This window comes from Cyclopterus lumpus, chromosome 20, assembly GCF_009769545.1.
Source record: "Cyclopterus lumpus isolate fCycLum1 chromosome 20, fCycLum1.pri, whole genome shotgun sequence".
NCBI classification, from domain to species: domain Eukaryota; kingdom Metazoa; phylum Chordata; class Actinopteri; order Perciformes; family Cyclopteridae; genus Cyclopterus; species Cyclopterus lumpus.
The window spans coordinates 12,179,602-12,202,658 of NC_046985.1; the positions used below are offsets into that span (position 1 = coordinate 12,179,602).

Consider the following 23,057-nt stretch of genomic DNA (forward strand, 5'->3'; position numbering starts at 1 on the left):
CAGTTGCCCACTTTGCAAACTGTGTGGCCTTTGATAAGATGAGTTTATACCAAGCTGCAGGGTGGGAAAAACATAACACAAGAGATAATGAGTCAGAGGGAAAAGGTTTTGTGCAGATAGGGTTCGTAACATTATTTTACAAATGCATGGGTGTTACTTGACCTACTCTTTTAACAGGTCTCAAATGGCGTGTATTATTTTGAAAGCAAGGTTGGGAAGTTTTCGGGACTGCACGTTGGTAACTTGCGCATGTGTGAGGTATCACGCGACACAAAAATAGCGATAGGGACGATGGGGAATGTAGTTTTTTCTTTGAAAGATTACCCAAAATGCAATAGCTTTCGGGAAATACCAGGCGGGGAATAGGAAAAGTAACACCATGCGAGAAGTCATTCTACGACATTTATAAATCTTAAAAACAATCGGAGGTGTGCAAAAAATTAACACGACAGCTGAACATTTCCCGATTTTGTCGATAGCATTATTTGGGAAAGCCGACAGTTTGTTTGGTGTTTTTCAGTAAAGGCAACAACGCGGATTTGGCCCTCACGCGGGCATCTTTCAAAGCTAGCTAGCGTGTTAGCCGGGATGCTAGTTGGCTCTCTGAGCGTCTTCATGAGTGACTGAAGACCGAATCGAAAGTTGGTGTTGAATGTGAACCTCATCAGACAAAATGTCTGGTTTTAACTTTGCCTCGGGGACTCTCGGTTCCGCCAACGCCAGTGGGGGATTTGCATTTGGGGCTGCAGCCAGGTAATTATAACGCTACATTAAAAAAAAGCCGACTTAGCTAAGGTTAGCATAGCCAGAGTAAAGCTGACGTTAGCAGGTAGCACAGTGTACATGACTTTCTAACATCGTCTGAGTACGTTATGTTAAAGGTGCATCCGTTTGTGGCGACCATCACTATGGGAGACACGGTTGTTGCTCGGTGTGACGTTAGCAGCGGAACGAGAGGGACTGTGATCGTGTTCGGTTCAAAGTTCTGTTGCTCGTGAATTGTCCTGTTGAGCATCGACACATTTGACTTGACATTCGTATGCAGAAGGGACTTGAAGCCGTCACAGCGTACACTTTGATATGCCAAGTAAAAGTCTGACGTTTAATACATCATTATTTTTCTTTTTAAAAAGGTATCCAGTAGCTCAACCAAGTTCTGTTGAAGAATAACAGTTTGCATCACGGTTTTCTTTTGCGTCATAGTTTGCCACTTTGACTCTGGGATAATGAAAGAACTGTGTTTATGTGACCGAATGTATTGCAATTTGCCTCATTAGTGCACCTATGGCCAATACTGGCGGCTTCTCGATGGGATCTGCTCTGGGTACAGCAGCCACAACCCTTACCGCCGGCACCACCCCATCTCTTGGTCTTGGAGGCACTCTCTTTGGTCAGAAACCTACTGGATTATCTTTCAACACCCCTGCTTCAAGTAACAATGTCACACAGATAGAAAACCAAGCCTATTGAAAACACTGACTTCATTATTTGTTTAATTAATGTGTTTGCGAGATGCAGTTATACACTTGTACACCATACATTATGTTATATGCACCTCTTATGTTGGGATGTTCTCTTTTAGGTGCCGCTACACCCACGGCAGGCCTTACGTTAGGTATGTTTGTGTTTTTGGGGACACATGATGTAAAATCTTGGAAAGTAGGTTATAACCTTGATTTCTATGTACTTTCTCCCAGGTGCCCCAGCTGCCACAGGTGCGTCCACTGGCTTTAGCATGGCCTTCAACAAGCCCACCGCCTCAGCAACACCCTTCTCCCTCACCACCAGTTCCACCCCCTCAGCAGCCCCTGCAGGTTTATCATTTGGCTCTGTCCTGACCGCCACGGCTCCACAGCAGCCTGCAGTAGCCTTTAACCTTGGTCTTGGTGGCACAACAATGACCGCAGCCTCAACAGTCCCATCACTGGGCGGTAGTCTCTTCTCCAACACGTTGTCTACAGGTGAGATGCAAACAGACAAGGTGAGCTTGTGCACTGAGCTTCGAGCATGGCATAAAAGGTGAACTGTTATTGGCAAATAAAAAAATAAATATATATATATATATATATTTTGTATGACTCATCAGTCCTAACTGAGGACTAGAAGTAGTTCTGAATCACAATGTTGTAACCTAACGTATATGTTTACTTGGTGTTGCAGGTTTAGGTCAGACCACTCTTGGACCAGGTGGGCTAATGCTCGGCTCTCTATTAGCTGCATCCACAGCAGTATCGGCAGCTCCTGCCCCAAGTATAGGCCTTGGTGGAGTTGACTTCAGCACTTCCTCTGAGAGTAAGAGTGACCCATCATCTGGAGCCAATGCAAAGTAAGTCCTGCTGACCAACATATTCATGATTATTGATTACATGGGAATGCTAGAATTGTTAATTAAAAATTGTTTGCAGAGAGGCTTTTAGTGGCTTCATATCCTGTTATTTATACCTTAACAGCAAGATTCAATTTGTTGTTATGATGAAAATCATTCTCTTTTTCTCCCTCAGGGACAGTAAAGCTTTAAAAGATGAGAACCTGCCTCCAGTTATTTGTCAGGATGTTGAGAATTTCCAGTAAGTGTTATGTGTGTATATATAATGCCCCATGATTTAATCCAGCAACCATCATGCATATTTATTTTAAAGATGCAAATAATAACCTGTTTTATCAGTGATATTATTGTAACAAAGTAGACTCATTTACGCTGTGTGTTGTACACTTGGATCAAAAGATTGTTGAATCATAAAGCTATATCCTCTACTTATTCGATTGTGTGGCAATGTACTCCAAACAAGATCACATTTAGTGTGTATCCAGGGGTTCCCCTAAATATCCATATGTCACATTTACCCTAGTATTGCACCAATAATGTTTTGCTGTGTTGAGTAATTTCCAATTATTATTTTTTTCTTTTTCATAGAAAATTTGTGAAAGATCAGAAACAAGTTCAGGAGAACATCAGCAGGATGTCATCTAAGGCCATTTCTAAAGTCCAAGATGACATCAAGAGCCTCAAACAGCTTCTCTCGGTCAGTGCCAGCGGTCTGCAGCGTCAAGCTCTTGCCATCGACAAGCTAAAGCTGGAGACGGCGCAGGTACAAACAGTACACACACACACACACACACACACACACACACACACACGCTTAAGTGTGAAAAGTTAACTCGAGTCTTTTCAGTGCTGACACATTTTAGATTGATTGTCAATATGAGCATACATTGATTTATCACACACTATGTACCTACTGTTGCCCATTTTCATTTTTATCATAAAGAACAACAACAAATTATCACAAGATAATGCTCCAGTGGTATACCAAGATAACTGTGTGGTATTTCTTTCCCCTAAATTATAGCTAGAGATAAATAAATAGTCATATTACTTTCGCTCTTTTCCTTTTGTTCTCAAGGAGCTGAAAAATGCTGACATAGCACTACGTACACAAAAGACTCCCCCTGGACTCCAGCATGAGAACACTGCTCCATCAGAGTAAGTAAGCCACCAGAAAGTAGTTCTGAAGCAAATCAAAGGGGGATATACATTAGTTCAGATTGCAGTAGTGTCAGCTTCTTCCCGTGTTCATGTAATAGGCCCCTCCTGGCTGGTGTTTTCTATAAATGACAGCTTCTTTCGCCTTATGGATTCAAATATGGTTAATTATTTGAATTTTATTCTGTGTTTTAGTTATTTCCGTAGCCTGGTAGAGCAGTTTGAGGTGCAGTTGCAGCAGTACCGGCAGCAGATAGAGGAACTGGAGAATCACCTGACAACGCAGAGTGGTGGCTCCCACATCACTCCTCAGGGTAAGAGGACTGTTGTCTGACTTTTAACACAACTTAGTTAAGTAAGAAAAAAATTTCCATTGTCATTTCCAGGTTTTAAATCGGCATCGATTCCTATATTTTATATCAACATTAAAGCTGATGACGGTGTAATGTTAAACCAATGTAGAACCAAGTTCAACACATAAATTAAAGTGACTTTCTCATTCCTGACTCTTCCTACTCATTATATCTCCACCCCTTATTTTTGATCATTAACTCACCTGCAAAGTGCACTGCGATCATAATGTATGTTTGTTTACAGACCTGACTTTGGCCATGCAGAAGTTGTACCAGACATTTGTTGCACAGGCTGCCCAGCTCCAGTCTGTTCATGAGAATGTCAAGGTCAGTTTTTTTTCCAAAAATCAAATTATAACCAAAATGATGTACAGCATGTACACTTTTTTTGTTTTACCCTTTGTTTATATCTGATATCGTAGATCTTGAAGCACCAGTACCTTTCCTACCGTCGGGCCTTCTTGGAAGACTCGACGGACGTCTTTGAATCCAAACGGGCATCTAACAGGAAGTGGCAGAGTACGCCGCGAGTCACCACTGGGCCTGCCCCATTCTCCAGTGTGCCCAACGCTGCAGCGGTTGCCATGGCAGCCACGTTGACCCAGCAACAGCAGCCAACTCCAGGTCTGACTGCCTACAAGTTCTAGAAAGTTTTGCAGTAGTGTCAGCGAGAGGAGAGACAGATGATGGGAGTGGAAAGGTCAAAAGGGGACAGAGGATGATTAAAAACAATTAAAACAACAACAAAAGTCTTAGCTGATCCCGAGCTATTGTGTCTGTACTTTCTCGAATGAAAGAAATGCCTCGAGAAAAGCAGAGATGAGATACATTAGTTGCTCAACTCCGACAGGAAACCTTTGTACTGCCTTACTATCTTGTTATACTTGCACTTAAACAACAACTTAACAACCTTAAAACCTACAACAATTTCAGTAATGCCAAGGACATAGTGGCCTGCTTAAACTTAATTTCTCTCTTTGACCTCTCTAATAGTACGTTAGAGCAGGTATGTGGGGCTGATCGTACAATTATATAATAGGAGATAAAGTCCAGCTATTTCAATTTTACTCTCTTGAATCTTGAAGTTATAATTGGAGCGTTCAAATTTAATTTAGTTTTTATTTAACGGATGCTTGAATTGAGCCTACTCAATGAAGGTTGTTGTGTGATTTTTAAGATATACTTGTCAATCATTGTCTGAATGATCAGTCATTCAGATGTCTTTTGTAGTTTTTTTGTTGTCTGAGTGATCAGTTGGTCCATAAGGTATTAATTAATTGTATTGTAGCGCCTACACTCTTTCAAGAAGTCTCTTTGTGGCAGAGCTCCAAATGATCAGATGCCAAATGGCTGATCTTACTTTACTGAAAATACAGCACTCATTTTTAAGAACAGTATTTATATAAAGAAGATTGAAGCATGGAGTATCTCTGGTTTGGGGCCTTACCCATTATAAGGCATAGTTTAGGCCAGGACCCACATCTATAAGCAACCTTACACTTGTATAATTAAACTAATGGCCTACATCAACTTGTATTCAAAAAAGCAAGTCCTATTTATTAGTTTAAAAAAATGGAAATTATATCCTTAAATGTTAATTATTTCCATCATCTGGCAGAAAAAAATATATATTTATGAAGATTATTCTACACAGTATTATTATCCAGCATATGCAGACAGGTAAAGAATGATCTTTTTATTTCACATACTGCCTAATCACAGATTGGCATCAGAGGTGTTTTGGGTTGTTTTAAAGTTGGTAATGTATATCCCAAAAAATAGCACACTAAAAAGCACGCTACAAAACCGAATGAAGCTAGTCATGCTTTAGTCATTTTACGACTGTTAAGAGTAGTGTCCATGAGAGTTGTTGCCACATCTCTGAGGTGTTAAACACAATGTCAGCCTTTTTTGTAGGCTTTGGTTTATAGGCCATTTTACTGGCATATCAGTGCACTCGCTATGAACAAACTAAGCTACTATGTATATTCGCATGTTTCTGACGTCTGTTTTTTTTTCTTTTTTTTCTTGTAAAGTGGAGTAAAAATGTAATTCAAAACATTTCTAAATATTTAAATTTGATGGGATTGCAAAAGCAGCATGGTTTACAATTTCTCACATAAGTTTTGTTTCATTTGCAAATATCTGCTGCTGCCACCATCTGGAGGATCATCAGTTCAACTCAGATATCCATCAGATCAAGAATTGTCAATTTGACAATGTGGCTTATTTTTGAGTGTAGTAATATTTGGATATTTGCTCTCTTAACAGGACAAGTAGTAGCTATTCTGAATGAGCATCTAGCCTATTTAAGTATGTGCCAAGTAGGGATGGGAATATTTTACCAATCCATTGCTGAACCCCAATTTATAGCCTCACAAACGAGTCCTTTTGCCACAGTAGGTTAAATCCGCCTGCGTGGTAGAGGTACACACTACCTTGGTGCCTGCTGAAGAATTTTTTTTTTTTCCGTATTGCTATTTATATTTTATTTAATATAAAGCCAAATACATTTCTGATCATTTGTTTTTTGTAACACTGTGCTCTGGGTATGCTAGCTGTCTAAAAAGGCTGCGTTGCACTGTAATTTATTTCAAACGCATAGCTTTGCTAATCTGTTAACCCTGGAGTTGGGTATAGGTTACAAGATTGACTTTTCATTGTCAATAATAATATTTAGCAAAGTTCCCATCCCTATTGCCAAATAGTTGTTATTAACTAGTATTTAACTCAGTCATTTCATTGATTAAGCCTCATCACAAATGGTTGTCTTAGTCGCTGCAGTATTTATTTACCTATTTATTTAATTTTTGTTTGTGTGTAACTTAGTAATTGGAACGGCATAGTGGCGGGTGGCCAGTATCGCAGCAATTAGAACACTAACCATGCAGCTGGCTGGCGCTTGCACAGGTAGATCCATACTCTGGTGTGTGGATTGATTGTGTCGACCAAAAGCTTGATCAGATTTGTGCCACAAAAGGTGAAAGGTGCCAAAAGACTATATATTGACTATTTTATAACCTGAACTGTAGTTTAAGCTAAGATATCGTCTTTCCATTACTGCTTTTTACTTACTTCTAAAACGGCCCCGGTCTTTGTCCCTTACTGCTGGCCTAAATGAATCGGTGTGCTCGGTGTTTGTATACAATCAAGTGAACAAATGGCTTAAGTTTTAATGTTTATGTTGAAGGCTCATTTTCAAAATGGAACGTGGCAAAAAATAGTCACCCTTACCTCACAGTTCAATACTACATTTGGTTGTATGAGGCCATACCACTGTTCCTTGATTTAAGCTACATCACCTAAGGGCTACTGACAGCGGCTGGATCCTTTCACATTCAGTTCAATTAAAATGTAGAGGAAAAGTGCTGTTAACAAGTACCGAGTCATTTCAGGTATTTTATTCAAGGTGGTACTTTGTATGGACCTTTTCTTGAGAAACTTTTGTAGAAAATCTACTTTCTCGTTAGTTTGATTTCCTTGTTTGAGTCTAGTGTGTTTGGAAGTGAAGAAGGGAGTGATGCTTTCCGCTGGTCCTTCAGTACCAGTAAGCAAGGTTGTGTGTCTCCATCTCTTTGTTGCGTGGGGTGATATTTCCCACCATTTTATGAGGAAAAAGGTTATGCTTGATATTGAGTTGTATTGATTGAGATACTGGTGAGAGTTGAGGATGAACATGTTGTTTGTGTTCTGATATAATATGGTCAGTTCACTCTCCAGCACTTAAATGAAAAATGGCGCTCGGGGGAACCCAACCTAGTGTACCGGTACTCTTTCTTGGCGGAGCCACTGCGCGTTCAGAGAGAAACTGCTGCTTTGGATATTCCAGTCCTCAAAATCAACATTTTGTAGGGTTGAGTTTCAGTGTTCTGTTGGCCAGATTCCCGAGTTGTCCAGAATTGTGACTTTTTTTGGTGTTATTTAGCTTACACTTTCCCTTTAGTCTTCCACATCTCTACAGATGCACTTGGCACAATAATTACGTTTGGATTATGTAATACTGGTGATCTGTCAAAGCTGTTTGGGAACTCGAAGGTGATCGTGGACATTAAGCCACCTTATTCCTGTACGTTGGGTATCTTCTTAATATCTGTCAGTAATGTGTATGCAAATGCTGACTGCTGTATTTTCTTGAATGCAATTAGTGAAGGAATCAAAATGTGAATTTTTTTTTTTTCTAAGGGGATGGCTGACGGTACTAGCGCCAAAATTTGCCGACAGTGCTCAACTCGATTTTGAGTTTTTCTGAAACTCAATGATTCAGAATTGTGTATATGATATCTTTTATTCTTTCTGTGTGATGTTGAGCTTCACCACAGTTCTCTAAAATGGGTTCCAATGTTGGAAATCGGTCTGTTTAGAGGAATTGGCTGTCACAGACTGTTTTGAATGTTCCTATTCTCTCTTTATTTCTTCCGTTTGACCATTTATCGCGTGCTTACATTTAGCTTTTTTTTTTGTAGTGGTTTATATGGCTTGCAGGAGGTACTACTATTGCAGGTTGTGTTTTGGGGGATCTTTACGGTCTCTGAAAAGCTATACATTTGCTAATGTTTATATAGAAACTAGATTGACTGTCTTTACAATATGTTAACCAGTCACTTCACCTAGATCAGACTTGATCCAGCAAAGAAACGTGTTTGTAGCCTGTGATCGTGGGTGGATTTATCCACGGTGCAGCTTTTGTAATCAACCACCAACAATCTGGCTGTTATTATGTCTAAGGATAGATACACTGGTGAAAAGTGTTCAAAACACAAACCATGGGAGGTCATTTGATTCCTGTTGAAAGAATGGCCCAAAACGTGACCACATTGACTTCCACAGGCGAACTGTCACATGTCACTGAGTTTTCCTTTATTTTGAGAGGCAGCCGTAGATGCCAAATTCACTTTTCTTATCTAAATCTCAAGTCCTTTTACTTGCAGATGAATGTGTTTTAAACCTATGTAACCAATGCCTGTCGATACAGTATATCTAATATATAATATGGTGTGCCTTTTTTAAGCTATATTCAATAATTGTGTTTTTTGGCATATGCTAGTTCATTCACTCTCTCAGAAATCAAAACAATTTGGAAACTTGTCAAATGCAGTAGCAGTTAGCAATTAACAATCAATTCTGTTCTAAACTGTTTGTTTGTGTTTTATGTAAGTGGAATTGCATATTAATTTGACAATAAATCAATTTTTAAACAAAGAAACGTTTGTCCTTGTTTCTTTTTCGACTGAAGTTGTTTTAACAATGCAGACTAATTGGAAGCTTTACAAAATTACCACTTAAAAGAATAAAAATTCCATAGATGAAAAAAAGACAAGTTTCTGAGTGAAAGAACTAGCAGCATATTTTCCACAGTTTGTCAGCAGTGTGAACCGCACTACTGATTATCTGGAATGTTTAGTCTAAAACCTTTCTAATATTTACAAAATCTATATTTTTGTGCAAATTGTAAATGCCTGGTGCATTTTTTTTAATTCCGCAGTTATACTTTGGTATTGTATTTCCAAAGCCTTATGTGACGGTTTTAGAGATTAGTTACTTAGCTGCTGCAGACCTGTAATGTCCCGACAAACGCAACAGCTGTGTTAGATTATTGTTGTACAATCTATTGCAGACATTGTTTGTTTACAGATGCTTTTTAAAAACTTGAAAAAAAATAAGGTATTACAACCTTCATTTATTTATTTTTCTAACTTCAACCACATACACAATGCATTAGGAGGAGTTAAGCATATGCTCTCTCTCTGTGCCTTTAGGGTCCCAGGCACCCATGGGGGCAGGGTTTGGAAACCCCTTTGCCTCGGCAGTGGGCAGTAGCTTGGGCTCTTCTACCCTTGGAGGTATTACCCTCTGCCTTTTTTTTTTTATCTATGAATATTCCCTTTTTGTTTTGCCCTTCTCTTGACCAGTTTACCATTTCCCTCATGCCTCCTACCTGTTGCCAAGCAGCCTTTTTGCTTGAGGATGTTGTGTTCTCCTGTGTGAATGAAGTGGTAGGCAGTGTGTATGTGTCTTTAGAGAGTGGTGCAGTCAAAGCGTGGCAGTGTCTTTCCTGTTCTTCCTTGTGCAAGAGTTGAAGTGCGTTCACACCACAAGTAAACTGAGCAACCACTTGCCACAAGTCACTGTACCTTTTCACGTGACACATTATGTTCCTCCAATGAGGAGATATGTGGTCCAAGAAATTCACCAGCCTGTTGTATTAAAACAATGCTCTACCTTTTTGGATGTCAACTGGCAAATATTCTTGTCCGTGTGGTAGCAAGTGGTCTGAACGCACACCAAGTTGGTGTGTTTGTGTTTGGTGAAACCTTTCTCATGCTGTTGTCTTCCCTGTGGTCTTTGCTTCGCCATGCAGTGTGCTGCGAGTACTGTTTTGTTCTCCAGTCACAAGTAAAGCTGTGCATAGAGCTCTATTGATTAGGTTGTGGCATTTGTTTGCGGTAAATTCTGGGTCAAATCAGATGGAGGCTTTTAGCTTTTTGTTTTGTATTTGCCAGCAGACAAAAAGCCATTTCAAGGGTTCAGTATGAAGTCAAACATGGCAAGTAAGGCGAGACGAGGTTGAAATTGGTTGCCTATTTTTTTTTAAAATTTTTTTTTTATTGGTTGACAAAATCTAAAATGCAAACAAACAAAAACAACTCTGATTTGACATGGAATGGCACAGATATGTTTGTATACTCCTGAGCCCCTGCTCCTTCCATTCATTCCTAGTGTGGGCTGTGTGCGTCGCCCAAACTGACTTCCATGTCACTCTCTCCCACAGGTTTTGGTGGTGGGCCAGGATTTGGTGGGGTGGGGACTGGGGGGTCTTTTGCCTTCTCCACCAGTAAGCCCACAGGAGGCAGTCTGAGTGCAGGTACATACATATTATTTATACCCCCCCTTCACAGCCGCCCCCAAAAGGTTACAATACAACGACAGTCTTGTGTTTGCAGGCTGACCTCCAGAATTGGGATATTTCTCTGAGCCTTTGTTGTCAGAAGCGGTTGGATCGAGCCTCCCGTCTCAAGCTGCTCAGAGAGATGTACAGATGCTGTATAATAGGTTCCTGTGGTTTCCTCCCTGCTGTGTGTAGGCTTTGTCAACAGCATGATCCTTTATGTAGTCTGGTATGCTTTTGACGCAAGATTTCAGGCAGTTTGGCCAACAGGTTTTGGGATATGGGGTGTTCCACCAGGTGGACAAAATCTGGAATCTGTATCATATGGACGTCCTTTTATTATGATCCTTTATTTGCTCTATTACTTTAGTTTTCTCTAACATGTTCTATGTTTTCCTCTTCTTTTTTTCCTGCATCCCCTGTTTCCTGCTTTTTCTAGGTTTTGGTAGCAGCAGCAGCTCAGGCTTTAACTTCAGTAACCCCGGCATCAACCCCTCGGCTGGCCTGACCTTTGGCGTTTCTAACCAAACCGCTACAGGCTTTGGCACAGCACCCCTTCTCCAGCTGAAGAAACCCCCTGCTGGTAATAAAAGGGGAAAAAGATAGAACCAAAAACAACCCTGTGACCGACCAGCTGACTAACGGGTTTGTAGTGGGTAAGGCCTGGTCTCCCAAAAGCATACAAGTGCTTTATTAATCACTATCCAACTGCAAAAAAATGATTTAAATCACAAGGACTGGGATTTAAACCACCATAAAACAGCAATACAGGATCACACATTTAAATTCAGTGTATATACTGTATTCAATCTTTCTATTATACATTGGACTGTGTTGTCCACTGGTTTGTTTCCATTACATTTGATTCCAAATTCCCAAGTCCTGAGCCTTACCTCATTGTCCAAGTTCCTATGGATTAAACATTTTATTTATTTGGTCTCATCGATACTTGGGCAACTCTAAATAAATGTATTCGACAGTGGAGTGCATGGAAATGCTCTTTGCATAATTTTAAATATGATTTTGCCCATTTGTGTTGACCAAATGCTGCCAGCCCTCTCTATTCTGAAGATGCTTTTGGGAATGCCAGACACGGACAGAGCTACGTCGATTACAAATAGTTAAATTGTCCGCGAGGCGTTGCTTTTGTCTGAATATTGTACAAGACTGATGTGTTTGTGTTGCTTTGAGGTCGACAATGCAGTTTGTTTCATTGAGTGACACAAACTGTGTCGATCGCATAACTGCACTCGAACGCTCCTCAAACGATGACTGGGCCTAAGCCTCGTCCAGGGAAGGCAACGTTAAGGGAAGGAAGTGTAGTTGGTTTGGAACAGTGTAGTTGCTGCCTAAGGTATCAATCAGAGTATGATTTTTTAAAAATATAATTAGGCACAGGGGGTGTCCAGGGTGGGTTTTTGGGGAGGCACAGTTTTATTTTTGTATCAAGTGGAGAAAGAGATGACACGGGGAGGGGTAAAAGGGCACCAGCACCTTGGGATAGTCCATTATCGAGTCCACAGAAACTGTGTTGTTTTGCTAAATTCCATCCTTATCATTGTTTCATAGTTATTATGTAGACTCATTTAATTTGCCATAATGTAAGAACTTGGGAGAGGAAACACCGTGCTGTTTGTATTCCATGGGTCCCATTTAAATGTTAAGTGAGTTGAATCTGAAAGGGATTTTACAAGCAAGTTCTAGCTACTGGACGTTTACACGTGCTAGAAATACATTTGCACTTGTCAGTGTACATGACCTGGCAGTGAATGTGCATGTGTGCCTATTGCACAAGTATGAATTTGTCTCTCTGGTCTATCATAATTGCTGACTTCTTTTGAGTGTCGGGAGATGGTTGGGATATACTGTTTTTTGTCCATTTCTGTTGGGTTACCAAATACTGTTGGTTGTACTATTATTTTCTAATCACAGTCTGTGTAAACCTGTATTTTCAAGAAGCTGTTTAATAATAAAATCTCCAATAGGATGTTTTGCCCGTTTATGGCAACGCTATAATAAATGTGCGTGTTGACACAGAATGATGTCTGTCATGTGTTTGTCAGAATGTGCGTCACCTGGTTTAGGACAGTTTTTGACTTTAATCTGACGATGAAGACAAGATTCCTGGTTGCACCGGGTTTGACCACTTGGATGGGAATGTTCACATCAGGCTGTCAACATTTCCAGAGCCTCTTTTTTTCCAGTGTCCCTTTTACATTTTCCTTGGGAAACAAGTAAACTTATTTAACGGCTTTGTAGAGTAAGTTTAAAAATTGCGTAGTGCCAATGGAAAATTGCAGATTGTTTGCTTCAGCAGCGCAATTTTTAATAGTTGGATTGAATTAAATGGGACTACTTATTTACGGGAACACGATGCATCAGCCGTTCCTGTTAACACCAAAGGCCCATATTGGAATTTACAAAGCCATGCAGATTGTACAGTTTACCAGTTGCGGTCCCGTGCGCTGTGTTGATGAAGAAGTGTCCCTTCATTCTCCACAAAGGTATACAATAGTCTTTCATTTTGATCCTTCATTCATCAGTAACATTTCAGCATCCACCATAATAAGTCCAAGCTTTTTTTGTGTGGTATCATGCATCAGAATGTTTTTTTCTTTTTTCTTCTTATTGCTGTTTGGAAGACTAATGTTGAATTAATGCAGAGTGAGTTATTGTCTTTTCATATTCTCAAACAGAAGGGGGCGGTATTGCGCCTCACGACCCATTGCATCTACTCTTAAAAAAGAAGAACGCTGTTGCTAGGTGACGACGCTTCAACGGTTCACGAAGCAACCGCCCAAAGTTTTAACGTTAGCCTTCTGCATTTCTTTTTCACACATTAAATATTCAACAATCCAGGTAACGTTACTTTTATTCAGTAAAATAATATCAGTTTGCTATTTCAGTATATAACGTTAACTAAATACAGTTAGCGTTATTTATTTAAGACAACAACAAGACGTAGAATATCATTATTTACCCGTTTCTAGCACGTTGGTGTTGAGCGGAGGGATCTAGCGTTAACTTGAGGCGAGTCGTTATCAGGCGAACTTCCCCGGTATCTAACGCGGTGTCCTGAACGTTAACTCCCGTTTCACCGTGTGTAAACGGGCCGTAAAACGCTCCACCTGTCGGGTCCATTCAGACACGTTGCGTTCGGCCTTTTACTCTCCTGCTGGGGGCCGTTTCTCATCCCGTTAACGTCGACGTTGCCAAAGTGACGGTCGCCCATTGCGTCGTCTCCCGGCTCCTTTTATGATCCAGGCCTGAAATCACCACGCCGGTCGGAGGTCATGCATACATGTGCAGCTATGTAACGTTACGTCTGTATCTCAAACACGTTGCTGTCACGGCCTTTACCTCCACAGCCTAAACGTAGTATGAAGAACCAGAATGACATGTTTATGCTAACAGTGTGGTTATTGTCACTGCCGATAGTTTTAAGTGGCTGCCGAGGTGCCATTTTTCTTTTCTTTTTTTTTTTGTATGCATAGATCTGCTAGATTTCATATCTGCAAATTGGAATTCATTGCAATGTGTTACATTGCAGCCATGCCTCTTCCAGACACAGTGTTCTGTGCCCAGCAAATCCACATCCCCGCCAAGCTGCCAGACATCCTGAAAAACTTCACCAAGGCAGCCATCCGTACACAGCCCGAGGATTTGCTGCTGTGGTCTGCAGCGTAAGATGAAATATAGTCAGTGGTGGTTTGGTACAGGGTTAGACATGCATGTGATTTTCAATCTTGATATCGTCAACGATATCATTGCATGAAACGGCAGGCCCCTTTCACCTGTCCATCTCTCATCTTTGCATTGACTGGCTGTAATTGAGTCCTTGGGCCTTCCAGGTCACTGCGGTGGCTACCATATCTGACTTTCTTCTACAAAAAGAAAAAACACGAGAAGTACTGGGTGGAATTTAAATATAAAACGTCTGTTGGTTTTTTTTGTATCCCCGAGGACAGTCATATTATTTTATTCGCCAATGTAGCTTGGCAGTGGTTACAGCAAAAGGCAGTGAAGTGAGCCATATGGTGAGACAAAAACAATTCAAATGTCTCCTGGGTTACAAGATGTTTCGATGCTATTAAAGTAACACCAGGCTCTGTCGCTTCTCAGAGATAATGAAAGTCATGCTGCCTCTGAATTCACTGCAAAACTCTTATTTAGGATTATTTAAACTGAGGTGAGCTGAGCCAGTTTGCCATTTGACACAACATGAATATCAGGAAATTTCTGACAAAGAAAACTAATTAATGGCTATTTTTCAACTTTTAATCCTCATGAGAACTCCTAATGCCAATGCGTGCATCATTTTCATAGTCTGCTTTTATCCCTTTATTTGATTAGCGCAGGAGATGAGTGACAAGCAGCACAGTATTTAATAATAAATATAAATGTATGTGTTCTCTCTACCAGATACTTTCATGCGCTGTCTAAAGGAGAGAGTCTGCCTGTCAAGGATAGGTTCGAGATGAATGCCACACATAAGACCGACTCTGGGCTGACTCCTGGTCTACTTAAGACTCTCCATAAACAGGTGCTTTCTCTTCAGCACGACCACACCCTAAATGTCTGATCGCGTGACCTTTTGCTTCATACTGTCGTTATTGGAAGAAAAACTATGTATTTTCCAGAGTCCAGTATTATTAGTATAACAGTTATTCATTCATTGAAACTGTTTAAAAGTCTGCTAATTTCATGGCCCCAAATCTACCATGAATACAAAATAGTATTGTGGACATTATAGTAACACTCAGACATTTATCTTGTAAATATACCAGCTTGGAGCGGTAATAAACTCCTTATATCCTTGTCATATGAATTTACTTAAACAAATAATACTGAATAATAGCACAGATATCTGGTAAACTAGATAACCTTTTTTTGTTCTCCTCATCTACCCCCCTCCTCCTGCCACCGATCTTAGCTGTCCCCCAGTGGACCAGTCAGCAAGGAGGAACTGCAGAAGAAATGGAAGGGTCTGTGTCTCCCCATGGATCAGCTGGAGACCATGCTGTCGCTGGGCAGTTTTGGCTCCGACATCGACTGGATGGATTTTTTTGCGCTGGCCTGCAGTGCTTTGGCAGCGGTAAGATGTTATATAAGGCCAGATATAAATGCTAACACCACTTTATACCACTTTCTTTGAGCCGTAAAACCTACTGTGAGGCCAAGCACAGCTGGAGACCCTGCAAGAGTCTTTTCTATTGTTCATTTCACAGTCCGGTCTTGTAGTGTTTAGACTAAATCCAGACATCTGTGATCCAGACTTCAAGGTCCATCAAGGTCCCCAGACTCCAGAGATGAATCCATCTCTGACTACTTGAATCTTCGCAATGCTTTTAAGCCAATGGTTTTATCTCAAAGTAGCAGATCAAGCATTAAAGAGAAGTCCTTTATGCATGGAGAACTTTGGAGATGACGTTGCAGCTCAGTGTTGAACACTTTCACCACATGAGGGCAGTCATGTTCTACATTGGTTTGGCTGTTTTTGTAAACGTCCACGAGTTACTGTGTGTATGCATATAAGTTAAAGTTAAGTTTTATGTAAGTGTATTTGCAGTGTGTACTTGTGTTATCACGTGATCGTTCTTGAATGCTGAGGTTACGTTTTAAAAGTTTTGTATCCTATTGTCTGCTTCTCTGTGTTTCTCAGACCTTAATAAGTTCCCTTAAGATTGCGTGTGAAATCCTGACCGAGGACGAGGAGGGCGGTGCTGCGAGGATCCCGTTCAACACCTTTGTCAAACTCTACACCTACCTGTCTCACCTGGACGGGGACGTGCCACAGTATCACATTGATAACTACCTGAGCGGCCTGCGGGCACAAGTGTAGGTGCTGTGTGGTTGTAGGGTGGATGTAAGCGGTGGAAAATTAGGCTGATTCATATTTAACCAATATAGGTGCTACCCACTTTTCTCAAACCGCTCATTTGTCCCATTTGAATCAGTTCTCCAGTCAAATCTCATGCTGCCTATGAAGATGGACAGTCGTATGATAGATATGATGATGATAGTATTAACTCAGAGACAAAATGACTTTTTCAGGCTCCCGTGACCTCAAAACTCCAGTGGGATTCGTACAAGCAAGTGCAACCTTTCCAGTTTTTTTTAATCACTTGAGATAGCTAACAAGTCACCAGGAGTCTGATAAGGTCAACATGTCAGCACACATGCTCATAGCCTATTATTGTGTGCTGCCGAACATTACACATCCCCACACTTAAAGGGAACACTTCAGACATGTGCAATCAATTCACTGGGGAATTCTCCCATTTCAGAACTACACATTTATTTATTTGTTTATTAATAAGCGACACATTAAAATAAAATGCAGGAAATACATTCCAAACTAGTTTACTAGTTTTCGCATAAGGTATGCTGCCAACATGTTTTCTGCAGTGATTACTTTGGACTCGCCCAACATTTGGGGCCAGTAAGTGTTGGCCGGCTAAGACGCAGAGACAGTTTGAGGGCTAAGCCAGCTCCCTTGGCCTCAGCTGATGCTGTGAGATTGTAACATTCACTCTTGTGAGAATCCTGCAGAGTAGAGCTGTTGCACTGATAGACTGGTTTCTCTGCCCGACAGCAACAAGCAGGGCGGCATGATTCAGATTTCCAACTTCTACATAGGCAGGAAGTGAGGATAGAAGAGACGGAAAGCAACAGACGACAGGAAGGAAGTGAAAGAAACCCACAAAATGACAGCATTTGATGAATAAACAGGCGAGCTAAGGCTCCTTCAAGCACAGCTGTTGTTTCATTACCTAGAAATTGGCCCCATTAATTGTTGGTGGCAGACACAGGGGACTATTATTCATTATTGTCCAGCAGAAAAAGGCTGCTATTTTGAGTCGGGTTAGAATGTTTTAATGAGCAGCAAGAGAGGCACGAAGCTGCCTCCCACAAACTGGTCAGGTGGTGTGGTGTGTATGCTTTTCTTATTGCTTGTTTCCTCACATCTGGGTTAGCCAAAGTGAATTCATCATACACACAACCAACGGCCGGTGGCCTCGCCGCATTTGGCCTCTCTGCTGGCGTATTAATTTCACACAGCAGATGAAACAGAGGAGAGGTATTGAGATGAGCTCTGAGGGCACAGGAGCGTGGTTTTCACCTTGTGTTAAAGAGCTAAAACCCACGGTGTTTAGTTCACTCCACCACGGAATATTGGAAATGGACACGTTCAAGTGCACCCAGGTTTATCAGTCTGAGGCCGCACACAGAGATATTTTGACTTTTTATTTATTAATATTTAGACGGGTGGCTTTTTATGATTTTTTTGACAAACGATACAATCACTTATTTCGACATAGCATGCTACGATTTTGGTTGATATCATACACTATGACTTTTTTTCAACTAGAAAAGAAAAAAAAGAAAATAATATAATAGTATGACTTTTTCGACATACTGTTACTATATGCTATCAATTTCTTCGACATAATATTCTATGATTTATTTTGACTTACTATATGCTATCAATTTCTTCGACATAATATTCTATGATTTATTTTGACTTACTATATGGCGTGTGAAAATCAAAATAAGTATACTGTCATTTTTTGACATGATACTATGACTTTTATTTCTTTAAAAATACTTTAATATTACTTTCTTCAGACCTTTTTGAATATACTTCATTATGACTTGTTTCAATACTTGAAACATTGTAATGATTTCTTTCGACATACTATACTATGACTTTTTTTTTTCTTGACATACTAAACTCATTTTTGTTATTCTATGACATTTGATTTATGTTTCAACGTATCACCTTTTGATGACATACTCTGACTTTACAAAACCTTTTATGAATTGTTTGGACAAACTGCTATAGTAGGATTTTTCTTCTTTGTGACATTTTTTTGACACATTTTTTTGATTTTATGACTTTTGGATATTACTTTTTCTATTTTCATGGTCATACAGCACAGCTCCACAACTGTATGCTCCATTGTTTTAACTTTAACGTTTGAATCGTGATGTCATTACAAAGATGTCTGTGGCTTATTAATTTCTGCTCCAGGGTGGACATTGTTGAACAACCCTTACTCTTTCCTCAAGTGTTGCTCATTACATCACATCTCCAGAGACATGATGAATGCAGCAGAGCAGTGTGAAAGAGACAGAAGAAGAGGGAGTGGACACCAGGGCTCCATTTTAGCATTCCTCTCTTTAGCTGTTGTGTAACAGATTTCAGGGTAAGGATGAGGGAAAACATGATTCATGCTGTATCCTGAAGTTCCAGAACATGGATATTATATCAGTCAGTTCTACTACTATATACAGGACAGCTGTACTCTCTTTTGTTGTTTTATGACGATTGTACTGTACCAATCATATATATCTCACAAAATACTTTGTTTCAGGGAGCTCCAACGTGGGATGATAAAACCTCTGGACTTCATCCATTGGGAGGATATGGACTCAACTCCTTCTTATCTTTCAAAATGTGCCAGAGAAACATCAAGAACTGATTCAGAATAATGAAAGACAGAAATGACCAAGCATTACGTTTAACATCGAAAGATGAACCGAATCCTAAAAGATCTTTTTGTGTGAGTGCAGCATGTGTAAGTCAGTGTGGCCAACGACACTGTATCTGATGTCACTAATGTGCTAAAAGAACCTGGACGCTATGCCACTGACATCACCACACTTTCATCAAGGGCTGTTTTAGAGCGTAGACGTGGGGTTTACAACTCACTATTATCTTATAGCTGGGGTGGGATGAGCCAGCAGAAACCTCCAGGGCCGCTATTACAGGAACTGGTAAACACCCCAAAACATTTTTCTACTTAAGCCCAATTATGTTCTTAATGGAACCATGATCTCACAATCCCCACTGTGACACACATTGGCAGATATCAAATAAATTAGTGAGACCTGGAAAGTCACTTTGTATTTCAAGAGAAGTTGGAGGACAGTGTGTGTGTGTGTGTCTCATTTGCTTAACAGTATAGATTTGTTTCTATGTCATGTTTTTTTGTATTTGTGGAATATGCTAACAATACATGAAGTTGATTTGTCCAGGCTGTGTTTGGGAGTTGTTCTTACACACATGAACACACAACACAACAATGATCTAATTAAGGGTCATTGCTGGCTGATTAGTAAGTGACCCCTTGTGGACTATTACATGTCTTCAACTGGAAGCAAGCCTTTCTCTGTCCTTGATTTATGTGACTTACCCCGCAGCTTATGTGTACTGGCATCATTAGCTGATTAACAATAAGAAGTGTTTTTAATCAAGCTATTGACAATCACTACAGTAGGCCTTTGCTATGAAGTGGAACACATGTTCAGCCAAATCTTAAATGCAAGCATTCCCGTTAAAACCCTGTTTCTAAACATGCAACACAATTTTGGTCACACGCTCACTTTGTCATCACACGCCTACACAAAGCTAAACAGTTCAGTACTTGTGTCAGGAGGAGACTCATAGGATATCTTTGTGTGGTACTCCTGCTTCAGGTATGAGACCACGGTGTGTTGGGCTGTTTTGGCTGCTTGTGGTCTTTGGGGGTATAAATAAACAACTGAATGGGGAAAGGACAACAGGAGCTTGCCTAAACCTACCCTACCTGGCAAAAAGGTAATTTGCTCATTAGGTGCATGTGGGATGCAGGCATGTCTGAGCTATGCTAAGAAAGAGCATGTTGGAGAATTGTATTTAGGATCAACATAACCCCTTTGAATAAAGAGGCTTTCACAGAGCAGTTGTTTTTGAGTGAAAAGGAACATTTCACTGCTAATTATGTGGACATCCATTCTGTGCTGATGATCAAATATGTATTTAAAACCACCACTCTGGGGACACTCTGCTCAGTGAGCAGAATCTTCCACCGTGCCTCAGTGTTCGAGTAACCTGTGCATGTGAGCCTCTCAATGGGGAACCCTTTGGCTGTGTTGCTATGTTGGGTCCTGATGACTTCTTAAAAAATAAGTCCAATGGCAACACATATTTGATCAAATAGCATGCAACAAAGAGAGTTTCAATCATACTAAAGTATTACTGGCCCATTGAATCTCCCACAAAAATACACTTAAGTTTTGGGTTGAAAATATAAAATACCGGACAGGTATTATTATTCTTGTGTAGTCGTTTAAAAAAAAAAAAAAGCCTTGCATATGTAATGGTTCGGAGCCCAGTATAGACCAGGACATCTCTCACACACACACACACTGAGTTAATGCAATTGACTGCAAGTGATGTGACTACTCTACAATAACGCTATATATTGCTGTGCAGCAGCAAGTAAGAGATAGTTGGAATCTGGAATCACGTCTTCAAATCAGCAGGCATCTGCCCCCATGAAGTGTACTTGAATAAACCACAAATGTCCCATCAGCTGTGCCGCGGACACTGACCTCAGACCTAAAAATGAACCTCTGAACGATCTCATGCTGCGAAAGAGTTCTCATCCTGTATTAACCGACAGCCTCCTTAAATAATTAATCATTTCCTTTCATTTTGCCAGAGATAAATGTGTCCTCCTAGCCCCACTTAGAGTATCGAATAGACACTGAGCACTGGTGTCTTATTTGAATTCTGATGAATTTCTGCAATGTAATGGGCTTTATTTATTCATTTGTATCTTGTTAAACACTAGTTTATCACCAAGCAATATTATCCAATTTCCTTTTTTAAAGGCAGCATATTGTTGCCTTTATTGCAGCTTTGTCCTACTGCTTGATTGACTGAGTGGCCCTGGAAGACACAACTTTGATACCAACTACATTATCAATGGTTGGTTGTCATTTTAGATATGTGGATTCAACTATATTTGCATTTTGTTGTTTTGTTATACTGAGAGGGTTTTCTAACACATTGTGTCGACCCATTTTACATTTATGAGTATAGACTAAGTATTAGTAGAGATAAAATGTAAATATTTTCGGTGAAACAAAAAAAAGAAAATGATGTGGGCATACTGAAGATACAGGACTCAAAATCACACACTTGAGAAAGTCAAGCCTGGTCCAACACATCCTAACTGGTGATCACCAGTTCACCAGTAACCCTAACTTCACCAGGAACCATTCGCCTCACAAACATTTCAACTGAAGATGGAACGTATTTATCACTCCCTCCTCTGGTGGTTATGTCGGAGGCTGTACCAGACAATACAATATTTCACAGATATACATCTCTGGAGCTGCTAACACCGACTGTCTCCCACACAGCAGGAGACTGATACCATAGAGATGGAGGAGCCACAAGAGAGCAGAGCTCTCAGTGGGGGGAGATGAAGGTATAATAATAATGGGTACACACAGGGACTGTTATGCACTCGGTTTTTCCACAGCAGGTGGTGTTAGCAAACTGATGTTATTAATTCTTGAGAGGAAGAATGCGTCTCTGTAAATCAGTCTGTTGCCTGTTAGCAGAATATTAAGGAACTGCAGACTTCACACACACCTCTGCCACACATAGATGGACAACACGCCATGCACCCAGTCACATACAATGTGAATGATCTCTCCTTATTTGATTTTGAACCTTACTGTGGATAGTGACAACAACCAGATATATAAACGATACTTTGGGCAACATCAAAAAAGGATGTAGAGGTCAAAACAGAGGTCAAATATTAGCCCTGCTAGTGTAAACCTCTTAGCCCAGCTTCACTAGGACATGAATTGTAATAACAAGGTCACCTCACTGACAGGTGAACCACAACACCAACACATCCAATAGAGAATCTGTTGCCCGCACGGTAGCTGGTTATGCACACAAGCCAAAATCTATCCATAGTTTAGTGCCAAGTAATGAAGCCCAATCTATGTCTCCATTATCTCAACTGGTCAGTGACCAAGAGAGAGAGAGAGAGAGGGGTGGTTGAACAGAGCGCACTGAGGCTAATAATCTCAGTCATACAAAAAAATTGCCATAATCATTTTCATAATTCTTGTCACTTAATTGTAACATAATCTGCCTTCTGAGTTGTAAAAGTTAGGACCCCTAATTTAGCTGCTAAAGCAAAGTGAAACGCTTTAATGCTGTTTCTCAAAAGTTCTCTTTATGAATCAGATGTAGAGTACCATATTTTCATACACACTGGGATTGTTCTCTAAAAGGGTTTTATTTTCGTTTTTTCAGTATCTCTTGAAAAAAATACTTAGGCCTAAAACGCAGAAACAAACAATTGCAAAATCACAAAAAGTCACGAATCCTATAGACAGTCTCAGAATATTAATGTTTTACTCTAGGATTGCGTTCAGCAGAGAGATTAGAATTAATCTAGAGAGAGAGAGAGAGAGAGAGAGAGAGAGAGAGAGTGACACAGAGAGAGAGAGAGAGAGAGAGAGAGAGAGAGAGAGG

At 40.3% G+C, this 23,057-nt stretch overlaps 2 protein-coding genes across 7 annotated transcripts; both read left to right on the forward strand.

Annotated features, from left to right (window-relative positions):
* The first annotated feature begins 304 nt into the window (after window positions 1-304).
* On the forward strand, window positions 305-12,762 carry nup58 (nucleoporin 58). Of its 3 annotated transcripts, XM_034559584.1 has the most exons (14): window positions 305-753; window positions 1,278-1,390; window positions 1,583-1,615; window positions 1,698-1,961; window positions 2,161-2,326; window positions 2,502-2,567; window positions 2,915-3,089; window positions 3,405-3,484; window positions 3,680-3,798; window positions 4,082-4,164; window positions 4,260-4,461; window positions 9,594-9,677; window positions 10,607-10,699; window positions 11,163-12,762. In XM_034559584.1, exons 1-14 carry the CDS (start codon window positions 674-676, stop codon window positions 11,327-11,329), a joined length of 1,725 nt encoding a protein of 574 aa, XP_034415475.1. In that variant the 5' UTR covers window positions 305-673; the 3' UTR covers window positions 11,330-12,762. The 3 variants fall into 3 exon arrangements, with proteins under 3 accessions (XP_034415475.1, XP_034415477.1, XP_034415478.1); XM_034559586.1 differs by lacking the exon at window positions 9,594-9,677 and having other exon boundaries at window positions 306-753; XM_034559587.1 differs by lacking the exons at window positions 9,594-9,677; window positions 10,607-10,699 and having other exon boundaries at window positions 306-753.
* A 494-nt stretch (window positions 12,763-13,256) lies between these two features.
* On the forward strand, window positions 13,257-19,763 carry ropn1l (rhophilin associated tail protein 1-like). Of its 4 annotated transcripts, none has more exons than XR_004611748.1 (6): window positions 13,257-13,582; window positions 14,274-14,406; window positions 15,146-15,266; window positions 15,657-15,818; window positions 16,386-18,933; window positions 19,102-19,762. XR_004611748.1 is itself a non-coding variant. In XM_034560776.1 (6 exons), exons 2-6 carry the CDS (start codon window positions 14,276-14,278, stop codon window positions 19,217-19,219), a joined length of 708 nt encoding a protein of 235 aa, XP_034416667.1. In that variant the 5' UTR covers window positions 13,257-13,582; window positions 14,274-14,275; the 3' UTR covers window positions 19,220-19,763. The 4 variants fall into 4 exon arrangements, 3 of the variants coding, with proteins under 3 accessions (XP_034416667.1, XP_034416666.1, XP_034416668.1); XM_034560776.1 differs by having other exon boundaries at window positions 16,386-16,561; window positions 19,102-19,763; XM_034560775.1 differs by lacking the exon at window positions 13,257-13,582 and having other exon boundaries at window positions 14,174-14,406; window positions 16,386-16,561; window positions 19,102-19,703.
* Window positions 19,764-23,057: the final 3,294 nt, after the last annotated feature.